Source organism: Suncus etruscus, chromosome X (assembly GCF_024139225.1).
Source record: "Suncus etruscus isolate mSunEtr1 chromosome X, mSunEtr1.pri.cur, whole genome shotgun sequence".
Taxonomy (NCBI): Eukaryota; Metazoa; Chordata; class Mammalia; order Eulipotyphla; family Soricidae; genus Suncus; species Suncus etruscus.
The window spans coordinates 74,446,874-74,466,052 of NC_064868.1; the positions used below are offsets into that span (position 1 = coordinate 74,446,874).

The window sequence follows — 19,179 nt, forward strand, 5'->3', positions numbered from 1 at the left end:
CCTAAAAACAAAAAAATAAAATCCTAAAGGATTTTTATGAGGTACATTAGATAGATTAAAAGAATGATCAAAACATTGAGAACACATTTTGAATTGTGGCCGAAAGTATGTAAATATTCAAATAAGAAGAAATAGAGACTAAAAACAACATCAATAATTCACCTAAATTACTTCACATCAGTATCTATTACAACTGTTTCTACCAAAAAAAAACCCACCAATATGTTCAGCTGTCTTAATAATTCAATGATCACATTATAGATGTGTTGATTCCTTATAGGCCATTGTGAGATCCCCAACACTGATTTCTGTAATAAGTTTGAGGTTTGAGACAAAATGATCAAAATTTATAGATAGTGGGCCAGGGGTCAAGGCATCCTGTAGATCCTGGTTCAAATCCCAGACACCACATATGGTTTCCTGAGCACTGGTCACTCCTGAATAAATAGTCAGGGGCCAGAGTGATAATATAGCAAGTAGGGTGCTTGCCTTGCATGTGACCACTCAGGTTCAATCCCCTGAACCCCACTAGAAGTGATCCCTGGGCACAAAACCAAGGGTAAGCTCTGAGTATCATCAATGTGACCCCCCAAATAGAGAATAGCCTGAGTACTGTTTGTATGGCCCAAGACTTCCCACAAAATGTAGAGTTGAATTAATGAACAGATAAAATGGTAAATAGCATAGGTGGGTATATAAATAAATTTTTGACCCAACAATTGAACTTGCAGGACTCCATCCTATAAATTCTCACATTCGTTGCCAAGAAGACATATCATCTGTCCCCTGCAAAACTGTCTCTGGTAGCAAGGAACTGAAATACTGCATATAAACTTCAGTGGGAGGTAGCTGTAACAAACTGCAGTACACGTCCACCATTTGTACACAAGACCTAGAAGAATCACAGAAGCTAGTCTACCTTGGATGATCCTAACAGCACCTTAAATTGGTAGGATTTAAAGAAACCGTGGGGTCAAGGAGACAGATCCAAAGACTGAAGTGCATGCACTCCATGTAGCTCAATCACTAGTACTATATGGTTCCCTAAACATTGCATGGTGTGCCTCTCAGAGTCAGCCAATTGATCAACTGGTAGAATCAGCAGAGGCAGAGAACAGACCAAAGGGAAGCAGATTCACAGGGAAAAGGTAGGATCACATGTTTTTTGTTTATTTTGTTTTGGGGTTGTTTCATTTTTTGCAAAGATAGGAGTTCAAGCCATGCCAATAGGAGTCTGGAGGCTCTGTGCTCTGGAGTCACTCATGGTGGAACACATAGGACTCCTGTGGTGCCAGTGATGGAACCACTGTCTGCTGAATTCAAGGTATATATTGGGACTTCGGAACTATCTCTGGCTTTAGGCTACCATTTTCACCCATGATTTGATTGTGGCCTTCTTTAAAAATAAAATCATGGATCTCTCACCTGCAGCTAAAAAAGTAATCAAGGAGGAAACAGGCTAAAGCCTAGACCTGTTAGCTAATAGAGTTTAACCTCAGGAATGTAAGAAGGCATCTGTGACAGGGCCAGAGTATACAGAGTGTAGGACAGTTGTCTTGCATATAGCTGAACTAGGTTCATTCCCAGTCATCCCTCCCTCAAACACTGCCAGAAGCAATTTCTGAGTTCAGAGCCAGAAATAACCACTAAGCATTGCCAGCTGTGGCCCCCTCAAAAAATGGGGGGCAATTGTGACACATATAATAACTTATTCTTGGGGCTGGAGGTACAGCAGGTTAGGTACTTTCTTGCATGTGGCCAACCCAGGTTCGATCCCTGGCATCCTATATGGTCCAATTGAGTACTGATGGGAGTAATTCCTGAATACAGAGCCATTAGTAATCCCTGAACATCACCAGGTATGTATGCCCTCCAAAAAGCAACAAAATTAGTATTCCATTTTTGTCCATGTTACCTGTGAAATTCACTCCTGATCCTCATACCAACCACTGGTCATGTATAATTCTGGAGGAACTTCACAGAAAAGTAAAATTTAGCTTCTGGAAACCCAAGGTCTACATAGAGATGATTAGAAACCTGATCCATGCAGAAATTGCAAGGCACATGCAGGACAAGCTACACAGAACATTGAGGGAGGAGAAATCAATGATTTCCGCAGAGGTGGGAGTATCCGAAGGGGAAACTTAAGAGATACGATGACTTGGCCTTTTCATTAGTCACTGGGCCAAGTCTCAAAGGGAGAAGTGAAGAAAAGCAAAGAGCAGATTAACAGAGCAATATCATTTCTGATTCAAATGGGAATTTATTTAAAGCATCACACAGACCCTACTTGTAGCTAATATATTTTGACATGTCTGTGTTCAAGCCAAAGCCATTTCATTCCTCCCTCTTTGCCAAAAGGCAGTCTTCCTTTTGGGTTCACTCAAGAATGAGGGTGATAATATTTCAGTTTTTTTTTTTTTGGTTTTTGGGCCACAGCTGGCGGTGCTCAGGAGTTACTCCTGGCTGTCTGTTCAGAAACAGCTCCTGGCAGGCACGGGGGACCAGATGGGACACCGGGATTCGAACCAACCACCTTAGGATTGGCTGCTTGCAAGGCAAACGCCGCTGTGCTATCTCTCCGGGCCCAATATTTCAGATGTTATTATAGTGGATTAATTGATTCTAAAATAAAATCATAATATTTAATCACTTAAAACTTATTGCATTAGAGGAATGTATTTAGGAATTCACCTTCTAAGTGTCTGCTAAGTCTGTCTCTTAACTGTTGGGTTTTCCTTTTGATGCCTGGATTTGTTCTGAATCATTGTACTCCCCTTGAATTATTCAGTACATGAAGGTAAAAAATTCTAGGCATTGCAAGAGGCCTACAAATAAAGGCACTTCATTGTAATGTAGCTGACTACACACTGCTGCAAAGAAATGTTATCCAGGCTTCTGTTTGGGTCACCTTAACCCATCTGTGGCTGGAAAAATGAAAAGATGGGAAGAATCAAAAAAGCATTTGTACCATTATCTGAATACTCACCACAGAATAGTAATTCTTGGTAAGTGGGGTAGCTTCAAATCCTTTGACAGCCTTTGGGGAGAGTGGTCTCTCTGTGAAAAAGACATGACATTAGGTCAACATCAAAAAGTCTAAAGTGAATAACTTAAAGAACATATTAAAATTATACCAAGCAGAGGCTATCATAATAAAAAAATACCTATATTTCCAAACAAATGACACTATAACTTTAAAAAGCTACCATTAAAGTTAAATTTTCTCAGGGCTGAAGTCATAGTACAGCAGGTAGGATTTTTGCCTTGAAATCCAACCTGGGTTCAATCACTGACACCATATATGGTCCCCCAGGGCCTGCCAGGAGTGATCCTTCAGTACAGAGATAAAAGTAAGCCCAGACTACCACTGGGTGTGACCTCAAAATGGAACAAGTTCAATCTTGTCATCTAAACCCTCAATTTCTCAGGGGGACAATGAACCAGAAACGCCAAACTGCCAAACACTCCAGGTATACTGGTTTTGTGGCTGATATCTCCAGGGATCCTTGGAACCAGACTGGACCACTTCCTCCCATGCTTTTGTAATTCCAGAAGTCTAGGCAGCCATGCCCATGATCCAGAGCCTTCTTCCATGTCTGCACAAGCAGCTAATGCCATAGACTCATCTAACTCTGGAAGGAGAAGCCCAGTGAGCAGAAAAAACTCATGGACATACCAGCCTCACAGCTGTTTACACTGAAGCCCTTTGGAGGACCTCCATGAACCACCAATATCCTCATATGAGCTCCTCAGCCCAGATCCTCAAATTCAGAGACAGACACCCCATAATTTTAATACTTATTTTCAAGTAGAAATACACCAAATTAGATGGAAAATTATCACAGAAGCCACATATGCTCAAAAAACAAAAGCAGCAACAGAACATTCAACTGGCAATACAGAGTTTACTAGACCTTGAGCTAATGACATAAAAGATGCCATTGAGAAATATGACAATTTTCACTTTTTTATTTTTATAATTCCATTACCATTCAGTTGTACCAAGCAATATTAAGTAAATTATTCATACCTGCCAAGAGATAGGCTTAAAGGAGGTGGAAAAACTGATAGCCGGGGTTGAGAGAATATTACATTGGTGGAGGGATTGGTGTTGGAATGTTAAGAGCCAGAAATAAATGTGTTATGAACACTTCTACAAACCATTGTGTCTATAAAATTTTTTAATTAAAATTTCAAAAGAATTATGGGCAGTGCCAGGGCAAGAACTTCGCTTCTAGTTTGGGCTTATGTCTTTACTCCATGCTACTGCTCCTTTCAATGGATTTTAAAAAATGGCTAAAGCAACACTAAACAAATATATTTTGTCCCAAGTTTCTAGACAAAACACAACAAAACCACAAGTATGCCTTCCTTGAGGTCTGTCTTTATACCAAACAATAATAACACTAGCCAGAATCTCTTTTGGAATCAGATACTTGATTGAAGTTTGAGTTTACAACAGTACTGATAGTCTTTTTTTTTTTTTTTGGTTTTTGGGCCACACCCGGTTATGCTCAGGGGTTACTCCTGGCTATGTGCTCAGAAGTTGCTCCTGGCTTGGGGGACCATATGGGACACCGGGGGATCGAACCGCGGTCCGTCCAAGGCTAGAGCAGGCAAGGCAGGCACCTTACCTTTAGCGCCACCGCCCGGCCCCTGATATTCTTTTATACTTGCAGTATTGCTGTACATGCCCACCAGAGTGCCATTATCCATCCACCATATATAATCAAAATCTATTATTACCAAAAACTAAAAAAAATAATCTTTTTCTCAGTATGTGTCTCTTTCTCTGTCTCTCTACCTTTGTCTCTGTCTCTCAACACTCAGAGGTGCTTAGAAAGTGCTCACTGGTCACTCATGACAGTGCTCAAAGAGCCAGGTGTTGCACTTAAGCTTTGCAGTGCCCTCAAACCACTGAGCTCTCTCTCCCACCTTGGGGTATCTTTATGAAAATAGTATTTTTTGGGTCAGAAAAGTAACTCAGTGGTAGAGTGTTTGCTTTGCATGTATGAGGCTCTGAGTTCAATTCTCAGCCCAGAAAGTAGTATTTTCCCACATTTAATCTACTGTATTCCCATTCCCAAATTGCAAAATATAGAATAGAAAAATTAATGATAAGCTCATCCCCAGAGATAACCCATCACCTGTAGCTCCATTTTAAGTTGTATGTTTTCCTATTCCCATTTTTTGCATAGATGTGCTTCTGAACATGCATACACATACACATACACACATGGGTATTTTCTTTTTTGTAGGGGCTTGGCACAGACCCAGGAGCTTACGCTTCTGTCTTTGCTCAGACATCACTCCTGGCAGTACCGGAGAATCATAGGCAGTACTGGGGACTGGGCACAGCCATATGCAAGGCAAGTGTGTCTCCCCTGTAAACTGCTGGTTTCATTATTTTACCTATAGTTTTGTCATTTTCCCTTAGCGGCAGTATTTAATAAATATTTTCATTTCACCTTGAGTTTGTTTTTGTCATATTCAAATATGCCAGAGTAGGGTTGGAGTGATAGTACAGTAGGTAAGCTAGTTGCCTTGCACACCACCTTCCCAAATTCAATCCCCAGCATCCTGGATGGTACCTCAAGTACCATCAGAAATAATCCCTGCGTGAAGAGCCAGAAATAACCCCTGATCATCACCATGTGGACCAAAAAACCCTCAAAAATATAAATAAGCCAGAGTGATAGTACAGTGTATAAGGTGTTTGCCTTGCATGTGGTCAGCCCAAGTTCAATCCTTGGTACCACAGATGTTCCCCTGATTTAGTGAGGGGTAATTCCTGAGTCTAGAGCCAGGAGTAACCCCTGAACATCACTATTTGTGGTCCCCAAACCGAGAAATTATATATATTAAAATACATTTAATTGATATTCAATAGCCTTTACATTTTAATATCCTTTAAATTTAATTTATTTTACTTTTAGGAACTATAATTTATGATACTGTTAATGAAAAGGTTTCATACATAAAGTACTCCAGCATCGAGACCAGAGAGAGAGAATACAAGAGAAAATTCTTGCCTTGCACATGACTGACCCTTGTTTGATCCCTCATTTTTGATATGGTTCACCAAGTACCACCAGGAGTGAATCCTGAGTGATTCCAGAGCTAGAAGTAATCCCTGAGGGGCCACAGTGATAGCACAATGGTAGGGCATTTGCCTTGCACATGGATGACCTGGGACAGACCTGGGTTCAATCCCTGGAATCCCATATAGCCCCCTGTGCCTGCCAGGAGCGAATTCTGAGTGCAGAGCCAGGAGTAACTCCTGAGCACCGATGGTTGTGGCCCAAAATCAAAATAAAAAAGTAATACCTGAGCATTGCCAAGTACGGAGCAAAAACAAACAAAATTCTATCACCACACACTCCACCAGATTATCCTCTTCCATTCACCATTTTCCCAATGCCCTCCCCATTAGGTTCCAAAACATATCCTCTCTTCCCTACTCTTTTCTTTCCATGGTAAACTTCCTACAGAAGATTTCACAGTTTCTGTTGCCTTTGAGCATTTGTTATTACTTTACTATGCTTCCTTCCATCCCAGATGAGATTATTCTGTGTCTTTCTCTTTATGACTGACTTTACTTTGCATGATACTCTCCAGATCCTTACATAGAGCAACAGACAACATCATTCCATCTTTCTGTAAGAGTGCAATGGTATTACCATGATGTATACATGTATCCCAGTTTCTTTATCTAGTCATCTATTTACAGATACTTGGTTCAGTTCTAGATTTTTTTCGTCTTTACATTTGATTTTCTGTTTACAATCATCGCATTGGAAAAAGATGAGCTGCTCATTTTGCATGGAGCTTTATTCACTAAGGCCCAGAGGGGGTGAATCATTTACTTCTGCACAAGCAAAGGGCAGAGAACATGAAGCATATCTTATGAGAGACCATGACCTGAGCCACTGAGGTTGGGAGATAAAGCTGTCCATGTTGAGGCATACCAGTTCTGTTTCTGTGCTTCTGGAATCTTCCCTGTCCACAAGTTTTTGCTGCCTTCTCTGCCTGTCTGAATTCTATACATTCCTTTGCACTCAGGGTCAGTCAAGTCTCTGGGCAGGAATCTCTGGCCTCCACGATGAACCAACTCTTCATGCTGGGTCATTTGGCTTGTGTGTCATTGAATAATGCAGCTAGCTGCGAGAATTAATGTGACTCACATGGCACATTGATCGACACTTTGGCAGCCTGTGACAGCTACTCTGCCATTTGGGCCAGGCTGAGGAGAGTAGAATTAGGCAAAAGTGCAGCAAGAAAAGTTAATTTTTGTGTCAGTTCCCATTGATAACTCGTGAGGTAGGGCCCATTTCTAGAAACTTTCTGCTACTTCAAGATCTACCTGGATTGACCTGGTTGCTTCCTAAGTCTTTACTGAACAAACAATGCCCAGGCATCTTACTTGTATCTGAAATTGTAAATGACAGGGCCAGGACTCGAAGCCAAGTATTATATTTGCCAAGACAACTATGTTTTCTAGTATACCAACCTGGCAGGCATATTCAAAATTATAAGCTACCAAATACTTTTAATTGTGTAGAGGCATAGCAGGGCAATAGTATAGTGCATAGAGCACTTGTCTTACATGCAGCCAACCAGGGTTTGAATACCAGCCTTCTATATATCCCAGCCCTCTATCCTTAAGTGCAGAGTCAGGAGTAAGCCCTGAGCAATACTGGAGGTGGTCCCCAAAGCAAATTATTTTAGATTTTTTGTTTCTCTGTAAAATTCATGTTTGTTGTGGGCCAAATATATAGATAATACAGATATACAATGCAAGATATATATAATACAAATATATAATATATAAAAGGTAAGGCACTTGCCTTTCATGTAGTCAACCTTGGTTCTTTCCTCAGTAGGATGTATAACATCCCTAAGAACTACTAAGGATCACTCCTGTACACAGAGACTAGGTATAAACCCTGAGCAAAGGAACTCAAGATTGTATCATGCGATTATGATTTAAAGCATCCTGGATTAAAATTTAACTTCCTGGGGCCAAATAATAGCATAGGAGGTATGCCATTTGCTTTGCATGTAGTTGACAAAGGTTCAGTCTTCCTATATGGTACCCCAAACTTGTCAGGAATGATTTCTAAGACAGAGCCAAGAGTAACCCTGAGTACCACCAACTGTGGCCCAAAATTAAATAAATAAATAAATAAATAATAAAATAAATAAAACCGCCTGAACTTCCCAGAAAATCAACTAAGATCTGTTAACCTTTCAAAGTAAGGCCAGGGCCCGGAGAGATAGCACAGCGGCGTTTGCCTTGCAAGCAGCCGATCCAGGACCAAGGTGGTTGGTTCAAATCCCGGTGTCCCATATGGTCCCCCGTGCCTGCCAGGAGCTATTTCTGAGCAGACAGCCAGAAGTAACCCCTGAGCAATGCCGGGTGTGGCCCAAAAACCAAAAAAAAAAGCAAGGCCAAAAGAAAGATAACATTTGATACTAGTTCTACAGGTAGGGTACTTGTCCTGCATGCTCCTGACCAAGGGTAAATCCCCAGTCCCTCCCTATTGTTCCCTGAGCCCCACCAGAAGTGAACCCTGAGTTTTGAGCCCAGAATAATCCCTGAGAATAGCTAGTTGTGCCCCAACTACCACAACCTCAAAAATTAAAAAACAAAAACAAAAACATGGTAACAGAGTTTTTCAAGACACAGAAGGAAAATAAAGGTCACAGGAATGGGTAATAACAAATAAAACAAAATTTGACTATCTAAAGTAAAATAGACATATAAGAATAAGAAAAGAGGAGTTGAGTTATTACAACAGGTAGGGTGCTTGCCTCATACATAGCCAAGCAAGGTTTGAACCCCAGCATCCCATATGGTCACCTGAGCATCATCAGAAGTAATTCAGGTTACTTTTTTTTTCTTTTTGGTTTTTGGGTCACACCCGGCAGTGCTCAGGGATTATTCCTGGCTCTATGCTCAGAAATCACTCCTGGCAGGCACGGGGACCATATGGGATGCCAGGATTCCAACCACTGTCCTTCTGCATGAAAGGCAAACGCCTTACCTCCATGCTATCTCTCCAGCCCCAATTCAGGTTACTCTTGAGTGCAAAGTCAGGAGTAAATCCTGAGTACCTTTAGGTGTAGAAAAAAAAATAATAAAACAAAAAGAAGGGCCCGGAGAGATAGCACAGTGGCGTTTGCCTTGCAAGCAGCCAATCCAGGACCAAAGGTGGTTGGTTCGAGTCCCGGTGTCCCATATGGTCCCCCGTGCCTATCAGGAGCTATTTCTGAGCAGACAGCCAGGAGTAACCCCTGAGCAACGCCGGGTGTGGCCCAAAAACAAACAAACAAACAAACAAACAAACAAACAAAAAAAGAAGATGCAGCTGTTTGGGGATCTACAGTTGGCTGTACAAGAGGCAAAATGTACTATTATTGATCAAAAGTAAATAAAGTCAATGTTTTTATAAAATCAATAAAATTGCCAAGCCAGAGAAAAAAAATTTACCAATACCAAGTGCAAAATAGGATATTTCTACCAACCCTGGAGATAGCAAAAAGATAATTAAAAAATAAACTTGAATAACTCTGCATATATAATTACATAAAAAAGGAACCAATTAAAAAATCTATTACAACTCAACAAATGTGAATCAACCATTTAAACAGCATTACAACTGTTTGAGAAATTGAATTCATAAATTTCAAACTGTGGAGAAAGAAATCTCCTGGCCCATACCAATTCACTGGAGAATCCTCTCATGTTAAGCAAAGTAGGGGATAAAGAGAAAAGACTATACCAAATGACCTCACTCAGTTGTGAAATAGAATGAGACAAAGCAAGGGAATAGACAGTGGCCCTTGACAACAAAGCCTTAGGTTTTTCCAACCAGACACAGGCAACCAAGCATTGGTGGGGAGAGGAGGCTGAGGAGGGAAGGAACAAGTTGTGTCCTAATATCAATGCTGAAGGGATATTGGCACTTGGATGGCAGGTGAGGGACACTAATAGCTCAAAGCATAGATATTAACATTATTATTAACCACATTGCCTCACAAATGTTCTGGTGTTTTGGGGGTCACACTCAGGGGTTATTCCTGCCATCAGAGATAGTTCCCTATGGTGCTCAGGATTCCATGGAGTGCCAGGAATAGTACTAGGGTTGGTCGCATGCAAGGAAGGGTGTCTTAATCCCTGTACTATCTCTCTGGGACCTCAAAAGCATTTGTTTTAATTTTCAAGATAAAGAAAACTTCTATAATGTCAAAAGATGGCAGAGAAGCACTTAAGACAATTCTATGTGGATTTAGGGGTGAGGGATAATTTCCAGAAAGAATAAAAGAAATAAAAGAAAGAGGATCTTCTTCAACTCTATAGTCATCTATGAAAAAGCTCCAGTGAGCATCTTATATAATGATGACTAACAGAATGTTGCATGCTTTCCCTATCACCGTTAATATTCAGAACCCTCGTTCAATGAGGTCAGGAGGTTAGAGAGTTGCAGACCCCAAACAGAAAAAAAACACAGAACCCATAAGACCTTGAGCTTTCCCACTGTTTTCTTTTCCTGTAGAACTAATGATGTGTCTATTCAAGGTCTTATGGGTGAGAAGTTCAGAGAGCCAGCAGAATTGCTGATGATTATTGTCATGAAGGTACTTTGCCAGTGTTCTCTGTGATTTTGCTCCCAAACAGACCTTGTCTGTGGCTTAACTAGCTGACTGCCTTTTCTCCCAATATTGCCAGTGTTGCAGGCATTAAATGGGGATGGGGTAGAGCTGGTAATATGTGTTTGACAAAACTGCCTAAAACCTAAACCAGTCCGAAGGCATGGAGGCCTTTGAGACAAAGGACCCTTCTCAGAAGCCTGGGAAAACCACTGACATGCAGAACTCCAGACCCAGGCACTGATAGATCCCAGAGAGAAGAGACGCCAAAAATGCAGGGACAAAGGCTATGATAGGAACTCAAGAACAGCACACTAGGAGTTGAATGCTGTTCCCCAGGAAAAGCTCCATAAATTCCTCCTGTGAAAAGCCTTTGGAACAAAAGCAGTTGTGGAAAATACCCAGATTTCACCCAGACTTCACCTTCCCCCAAATGCTAAGATGGACACTCTCCAATCCAGAGAAAATCCTATTCCCTCTTGTTTATGGATCTAAATCTGGCTCTTTCTTTCCCTACTGTTACCTTCCCCATTAAGGTTGTTTTACTTCACTTTTCATGTCCTAAAATTTGTTTCTGTGAGGGTAAGGTAATGAGCCCAAAAGGCATGGGTAAAATTTGGACTGATTTTCCTTTGAGATATTTCTGGCTCCAACCTGAGCCCATTGCTCCCCAATAACTCCGATAGCAGGAATTGTCTCCCATGCTGTGTACAACAAGTGGACTTCAGATACAACTTTATAGATACTTCATGTGGCTGGTAGGATGTAGTGCCTCTGCCTTTACTCCTCTTATTCATCACAGTGCTGGAAACTCAAGCTATTCCAGGGGTCTTGGTGTAGACCGATAAGTGAACACACAAGAAAGGAAAAGAGATTTGAAAGATAATCTTGAAATAGCTGGGGGAAATATGTAGTTCTGGAAAACAAGCCCTACACAAAACTGCCAGAGTTGAAGACAACTACACCAACAAAATATCTCAGGTACAAGTTCTTGCCTCAAACTCTTAATTGTCCCTCAGTCCCAACCTGTCTCTACTGACTTCTGCTATGAGAAGTTATCTCTGAAACCCACAATCCATCACATGCAGAAAAAGAATAAATATATGCCAGGGTTCATGCAGGACAAAATATATGAGGTTTGAGTGGTTCAAAGTGACTGAATCAGAACTAAAACTTGAAAACATAATAAGCCTTTCTATGGGTGGTATAGCTAAGACAAAAAATAACAGTCATCCCAATTTAATTAGTACCAAAATAAATTCAGTCAATGTAATGCAGAATTCAAATGAGTTTTTTGTCATAATAACATCTTCACCCAGACAGCCATAAGAACACTTTCAGGAGACTGGAGAGATATTACAGAGATTAGGGTGCTTGCTTTGCATTTGGCTGAATTTGGCTCAATGTGGGGCACCACATGGTCCCCAGTAATGCTGGGAGCAACTCTCAAACACAAGAGCACCAAGTTGGGGTAGCACCTGAATACTACCAGATGTGATCCAGTCCACCATTCAAAAAATCTTTCTTGATCCCAAAGTTAAGATTGCTTTTCAGTTTACTTTTGACCACCCACCCCTCCACTCTCATTCTTTATACTGACAGGGTTCGTATTGCCTGCAGGGTCGGGAGGGGGAGTGATAGGACAAGGAGATATCCAGTAACATCTAGTTTCTCAGGACTTGAAAACATCTATGTGATATACACAGGGGATTAAAACAGGAAGTCTAAATATAAAGCTCAATCCTAATTTAGCTTTATAATGAGGTAGAAGAGTCCTTTCTTAATTTACCATAATATAAATTTAGTTAGCTATGTACTTAATTCCCCAATTTTGATATCTATACCTAAATAAGAAGAATTTAATGACCCTGTAATGGAATGTGCTACAGAGAAATTTAAAATAAAGCTTATTTAAAATATCTACTCTGCTGCTGGAGAGGTAGTATAGCAAATAAGACACTAGCCTTGCACATGACTTATCTGAGTTCAATCCCAAATACCACATATGATTCCCTAAGCATGACCAAACATGAAACCTGAGAATATAACCAAGAGTAAGCTCTGACTAGAGCAATAATACAGCAAGTATGACATTTTCTTTGCACGTGGAAGATTCAGATTTGACCCCCAGCATCCCATATTGTTCCTAAGTACCACCAGGCATAATCCCTGAGTGCAAGGCCAGGAGTAATCCCTGAGCATCACTGTGTGTGGCCCCAAAACAAATACAAACAAAAACAAACAGTCCCAAATCAAACCAAAACCAAATCTGTCTGATTAGACCTGCTTCCACTGGAAAGATAGTACAGCAGGTAGAGAGCTGGCCTTGCATGCAACCATCATGGGTTTGATCCCCAGCACATCATATAATTCCTTGCTCCCCATCAAATGTGATCCTTAAGCACAAAGACAGGAGTGAGCCCTGAGTACTGCCTGGTGCAGCCTGCTCCCCACCCCCCAAAAAAACCAAATATGATCAACAAAAAGAACCTGCCTCAATCTATTCTTTTGTTCTTTTTTTGTTGAAAGGCTTCCTCACAGGCTGGGTTCAGGAGGTCTGGGATCATTCCTGGTGAGACTGGGCCTGACTACACAGGCCCGGCAGGTCAATATAATAGCCTAGTAAAGTAGTACTTTTCTGACCTAGGCTCTACTAATGGTACACACAGTCTGTCGAGGCTATACCTCTAGATATTCCAAAGCCTGCACAGAACGTGGTTCACAACCGGGTCTCTACATGCCACATATGAACTCTGGCCCTTGAGGAATCTTCTAAGCCTCAATATTTTCTCCCATGGAAATGCTGCCAAGAAAATTAGAAAGTAAAGTCCTAAAACATTCCTTTGCCATTTTTGGTAACAAATCTAAAAATAAAAGAGATAAGAGGCCAGAGAGTAAGGACAGGAGTTAAGGCAGTTGTTTTGCTTGCAGCCTCCCCCAATTTGATCTCTGACACTGCAAGGGTCCCCTAAGCATGGTCAGGGATGATCCCTGAGGGCAGAGGCTAGAGTAAACCCTGAGCATTCCTGGGTATGGTTTCAAACTCCCTCATACAAGAAAATATGTTTTTCTGTGATTTATCAGATTGTCAGAAATCCACAGGTAAGTTGCAAATCCAGTTTCAACAGCAGATGTGGGCATAAGATTTTTCTCAGCACGGTTACAGAGACCACTTTCATCTTCAGAAATCTATGTGTCCACAGAACCTTCAGCTTCAAGGTCATGTGGAAAGGATGCTGGGGAGTGTGTGTGTGTGTGTGTTTTATACTCAAATATTCTATTTAACTTTCTACAGTATTAGATTGGTTAATCTGTTTGCCTTTGGTTTGTTTTGTTTGGGGGCCACATCTGGCAGTGCTCAGAAGTTATTCCTGGCTCTACACTCAAAAATTACTCCTGGCAGACTCAGGAGACCATATGGGATGTCAGGAATTGAGCCCAGGTCAGCCATGTGCAAGGCAAGTGTCTTTCCCACTGTACTGTCTGTGTGTCTTCTAAAATCAGCCTCACCCCACCTAAAGTGCAGAAGCCATGTCCGGCTTTGGCCATAATTATCTCAGCAGCCAAAGTGACTGCCTCAAAATATCACTTGGCTAATGGCTCATGTCATATCATCATTGTCTCAGAGTCAGCAGTGCCCAGAATAGGGCCTGATAGCCTATTGCCAGACAACCTCTGCTGGCAGCCTAGATGGATAAGCCCACATGTTTCTTAGGAGTTCCCATTCAAGGTGGCACCTAGGACTGGAAAGTGAAGACAGGAGGTAAGGCACTTGCACTGAATGTAGCCAAGCCCAGGTCAATCCCCAGCACAATCTTCAGCACCACATATCATCCACCAAGAACCAAGGGTCACTGCTGAGCCCAGAGGCAGAAGAGTCCCTGCACACCACTGGATGTGGCCCCAGACCCCAAATTATATCAACAAAATGCTTTTTTAAAAAATGGCTCCCTAAAATTCTCACCTTTCTTCTTTTCTCCAGTACTAATAAACTGCAAGTATTCTTTAATAATTTTTAATTGAATCACTATTAGATAGTTACAAAGTTGTTCATGATTGAGTTCTAATTATACAATGTACAACACCCTTTACCCGTGCACATTTCTTGCCATCAATGTTCCGAGTCTCCCTCCTACCCTCCCCTCTGCCCTCCTCCCTGCCTGCCTCTATCGCAGACATTTTCCTCTCTCTCTTTCTCTTTCTCTTTTTCTGTCCCTCCTCCTTTTTGTTTCATTTTAGACAGTGGTTTGCAATACTGCTATTTAAGGGGTATCATATATATCACTTTCCTATCTTTCAGCACCCAGTTCTTGTCCAGAGTGATCATTTCTAACTACCATTGTCATAATGGTCTCTTCTCTGTCCTACCTGAACTCTCCTGATCTTTGTGACAAGCTTTTTTCCAGTGACCAGTCTTCCTTGCTCTCATCTATGTTGTCTCTATATAGTATTACCATAATCTTTTTCATATCCACAAATGAATGTCCTCCCTCTATGTCTATCCCTCTTGCTCTGACTCATTTTGCTCAGCATAATGCTCTCCATGTAGAAGTAAATTTCATGACTTCACTTTTCCTAATAGAACAGCAAGCATACTTGACATGAATACAGGAATATGACAATATCTACTGAATCCATCCACTTTGCCTTCCTCTCCACTGCCTGCCAAGTGGCACAAACTGCCAAGTGGGACGACCTGCTCTCTGGGTTACTGCCTCAGTATTGTCTCTACCAGTCCCCTCCACATCCTCATTGGTTACCCACACAGCTTCCCTGCAATCCAGCCTCCTACACATGGTCTAGAAATATCATTCTAAACCACTGGCTATCTTTTGCTTAAAATCTTCTCCTTGATGCACTTCTTTTTTTTTTTTTTTTTGGTTTTTGGGCCACACCCGTTTGACGCTCAGGGGTTACTCCTAGCTATGTGCTCAGAAATCGCCCCTGGCTTGGGGGGACCATATGGGACGCCGGGGGATCGAACCGCGGTCCGTTCCTTGGCTAGCGCTTGTAAGGCAGACACCTTACCTCTAGCGCCACCTTCCCGGCCCCATCCTTGATGCACTTCTTAAGGAAGCTCTAGAGTTGACCATCAAAAGAGACATTTCTATCACTTGCTTCCAAAGATAACAATAAACAGATGTGTAAAAGGTGATGACAAATAGAAGATTGGTGGGGCCGGAGAGGTGGTGCTAGAGGTAAGGTGTCTGCCTTGCAAGCGCTAGCAAAGGAAGGACCATGGTTGGATCCTCCGGCGTCCCATATGGTCCCCCAAGCCAGGGGCAATTTCTGAGCACTTAGCCAGGAGTAAACCTTGAGCATTAAATGGTGTGGCCCTGAAACCAAAACAAAAAATAGAAGATTGGGGGACAAAGTAAGAATATAGAGGTAAGGTGCATACCTTGCATACAATTGACCCAAGGTTTGATCCCTGACATCCCATACAGTCTCCTGAGCTCACCAGGAGTAATCTCTGGGTACAGGGCTAAAAGTTACTCCTAGACACTGCTATGTTTGACCCAAAAACAGAACTGATAAAAAAAAAACCACCTTGATTATGCTGAGAGGTTGCATGGAATTAAAATGGAAATCTAGAGTGATATTACGGCAGAAAGGTTCGATTCCTTGGCATCCGGTATAATCTCCCAAGCATCATCAGGAGTAATCCCTGAGTAATTCCTGAGCATTGCTGGGTATGTTCCCCAAAGCATGCATTAATTAATTAATTAATTATTAATAATTATTAATTAATTTCATGGATAGGTGGTCCAAATAAAACACCTGTGAAAACAGTATAAATATAGGTGTTGAGTTAACCCATCTGAGATGCCTTCTGAGCTCAGCACTTGTGGTTCTGAAGCCTTCCTGGCCATAGCTTTTCAAATTTATCCTTGAGAGTCAGGTGGGATGTACAAAGGGCTACCTGGTGTTAGGTGTATTAATACTGCAATAATCCCAACATCCCTGGGATCAATCCCCAGCAGCACTTGGAGAAATTTCTAAGTGCAGAACCAGGCATAAGTCCTGAACATCACCAAATATGACCCAAAAACTAAAAAAAGAGAAAAACATTCATGGATTTCTGGACAGGGTATAAAAGCCGAGAATACATATGTTAGATTAACATGTAGGTGAATTTCCAAGATAGAGAATATCTGAGAGAGGGGCTGGAGCAATAGCACAGGAGGTAGGGCACTTGTCTTGCATGTGCCTGACTTGGGTTCTATTCCTGGAATTAAGCATTTCTCAAGTGCAGAGTCAGGAGTAAGTCCTAAGCATCCAAGGGTCTGATCCAAAAACTTTAAGAGAGATTATAGCAATAGCACAGTGGGTAGGGCATTTGCTTTGCATGCAGCTGACCCGGGTTCAATACCCAGCATCCCATAGGGTCCCCTGAGCCTGCCAAGAGCGATTTCTGAGTGCAGAGCTAGGAGTAACCCCTTAGCACCATCAGATATAGTCAAAAACAAACAATCAAACAAACAAAAACAGAGAGAAAAGACAATGAGAGAGAGAACCAGGACTTCTGGGGGTAGGGAAAGCCAAGAATACTCCTCAATTTGACATATCTCCAAGATATATCCAAGATATATCTATATCTATATTCTATATCCAAGATATAGAATGTGTGTGAAAGAGAAACAGAGTATACGACAGAGACAGAGAGAGATGTGTTCAAGATGGAACAGAAACTTCTGGCTGTAGGAAGCCATAAGTATACATCTCAGATTGGAGTGTGGGTAGACCTGAGAGAGGGAGAGGAGAGAGAGAGTCAGAGACAGAACAAGAGAACTGAAAGACAGATATGATAGTACCAATCTCAGGACAAGATGTGGGTGAATCATCAAGAAGAGAATGTGCTATCCAGATTTTAACACAAGTTGCCAGAGCCCTTCCGAGAATTAGCCTTCCCTTCTTCTGGAACATCTTGGGGACTAAGCCATCACCTGCCAGCATGTCAGTCTCCTGAGCTTCCTCTCTGTTGCTTAAACCCCTTCCTCAAGTTTTCTGGCAGTTAAATGCTTATACTGCTGTGATGTGGATCCCCTCCAGGCCACCACAGTTACAGTATATAATTGTCTTGTCTATAAAGTGAAACCTTTCCACTCCTAAGGAAGTCAGCTCTTTGGAGAGCAGAATCTCATGTTCTACTAATTAGTTGCTCAAATCACAGTTGTCACAAGAGCACTTCAACCAGAAAGAATACAGACAGGCCTGGCTTCCCCAGGGGCCAAGTTCTGAGAAAGGCAATATCATAGAGGATTTGAACCCAAACATTGGTGGCAGAGACTACCGCACACCTAGACTGAATGGTGAAACGGACTGGAACCACAGCAGTTAACATAGAACATCACTGACTATATAGGAGAATCTGGAGCCAATAGCCTGGGACCACCCACAAAGGTGTGGCATGTCAGTGATACACACTAATGATAACAGAAAGTGTGGCCTGTCTACTTCCACTGTCCCTTCAGCAATGCTTGGGGTTCCCAAGCAAAGCAGCAAGTGCTGTTCCTTTCAGTTTTACAGATGAAGACATTAAGACAAGAGGGAATCTAGAAAATGTTTCAAGAACCTCATGCTATTTTATCAATGGAAAGAAATAGCAAAGCATAAAAGGCAATAGTGTCATTATGAAAACCGTCGAAATGACAGGCAAGCCAATAAAATTAATTTGAAGTTCAAGTGCCATTCCTTGGTTCCCAGAAGTAACAATACATATACAATTATTGATCTACTAATAAACACAGCCCATTAAAGTGGATGCCTCCCTCCCTCCTCAACTTTCCCCAAACACATACTAATGCAAAATGCATAACAGAGGAAAAAGTGCAAATAAAATTATCTCAAATGCTTCAGGGGAAAGTTTCTAACAATGGTCATTTGGGGGAGAGGCAAAGAAGAAAGAAATGTTTATTCCTACATTATATATTTCTGTGCTGTTTTGATTCATCTACAGTGAGTCTATAATGTTATTAATAGCATTAATTGTAATATATAGTGTTCCTTTGAAAGTACTGAAAAGGCAATAAAAATAAAGAACAGAAAAAATACATTGAGAAGCCAGCCACTCAAAGGACATCTTAGGTAAATAAATTTAGAAAGTAGAGAGATAATAATGTAAATAACTGAACAAGATTTATCTTTATGGAGACATGTTTTCATAGATCAGGCTTTCTGGTAATGTAAATGAAACCTACTTTCTTGGTTTGTTTTTATTTTTGTATTTTTGGGGGGCCACACCCGATGATGCTCAGGGGTTACTCCTGGTTATGCATTCAGAAATTGCTCCTGGCTTGGGGGACCATATGGGATGGAACCCAGGTTTACGCTGGATCAGCCACATGCAAGGCAAATGCCCTACCACTGTGCTATTGCTCCGGCACCAAAGCCTACTTTCTTAAGTAACATATAGCAAGTAAGTTACCTAAGAAAGCAAAAAGTAGAAAAGAAAAAAAAATGCCTCTTGCAGAAGCAGAATGGAGTATGGGAGACAAATGGGGACATTGGTGGACGGAATGG

General features: G+C 41.5%; 1 protein-coding gene across 1 annotated transcript in view; it reads right to left on the minus strand.

Moving 5' to 3' along the window:
- The window catches only part of ARHGEF6 (Rac/Cdc42 guanine nucleotide exchange factor 6), a 208,368-nt gene that overhangs the window by 140,664 nt on the left and 48,525 nt on the right, over positions 1-19,179 (minus strand). The window contains exon 6 of the mRNA XM_049766604.1: positions 2,990-3,060. Coding sequence (XP_049622561.1) covers positions 2,990-3,060 — 71 coding nt within the window. The remainder of the gene's footprint in view (positions 1-2,989; positions 3,061-19,179) is intronic.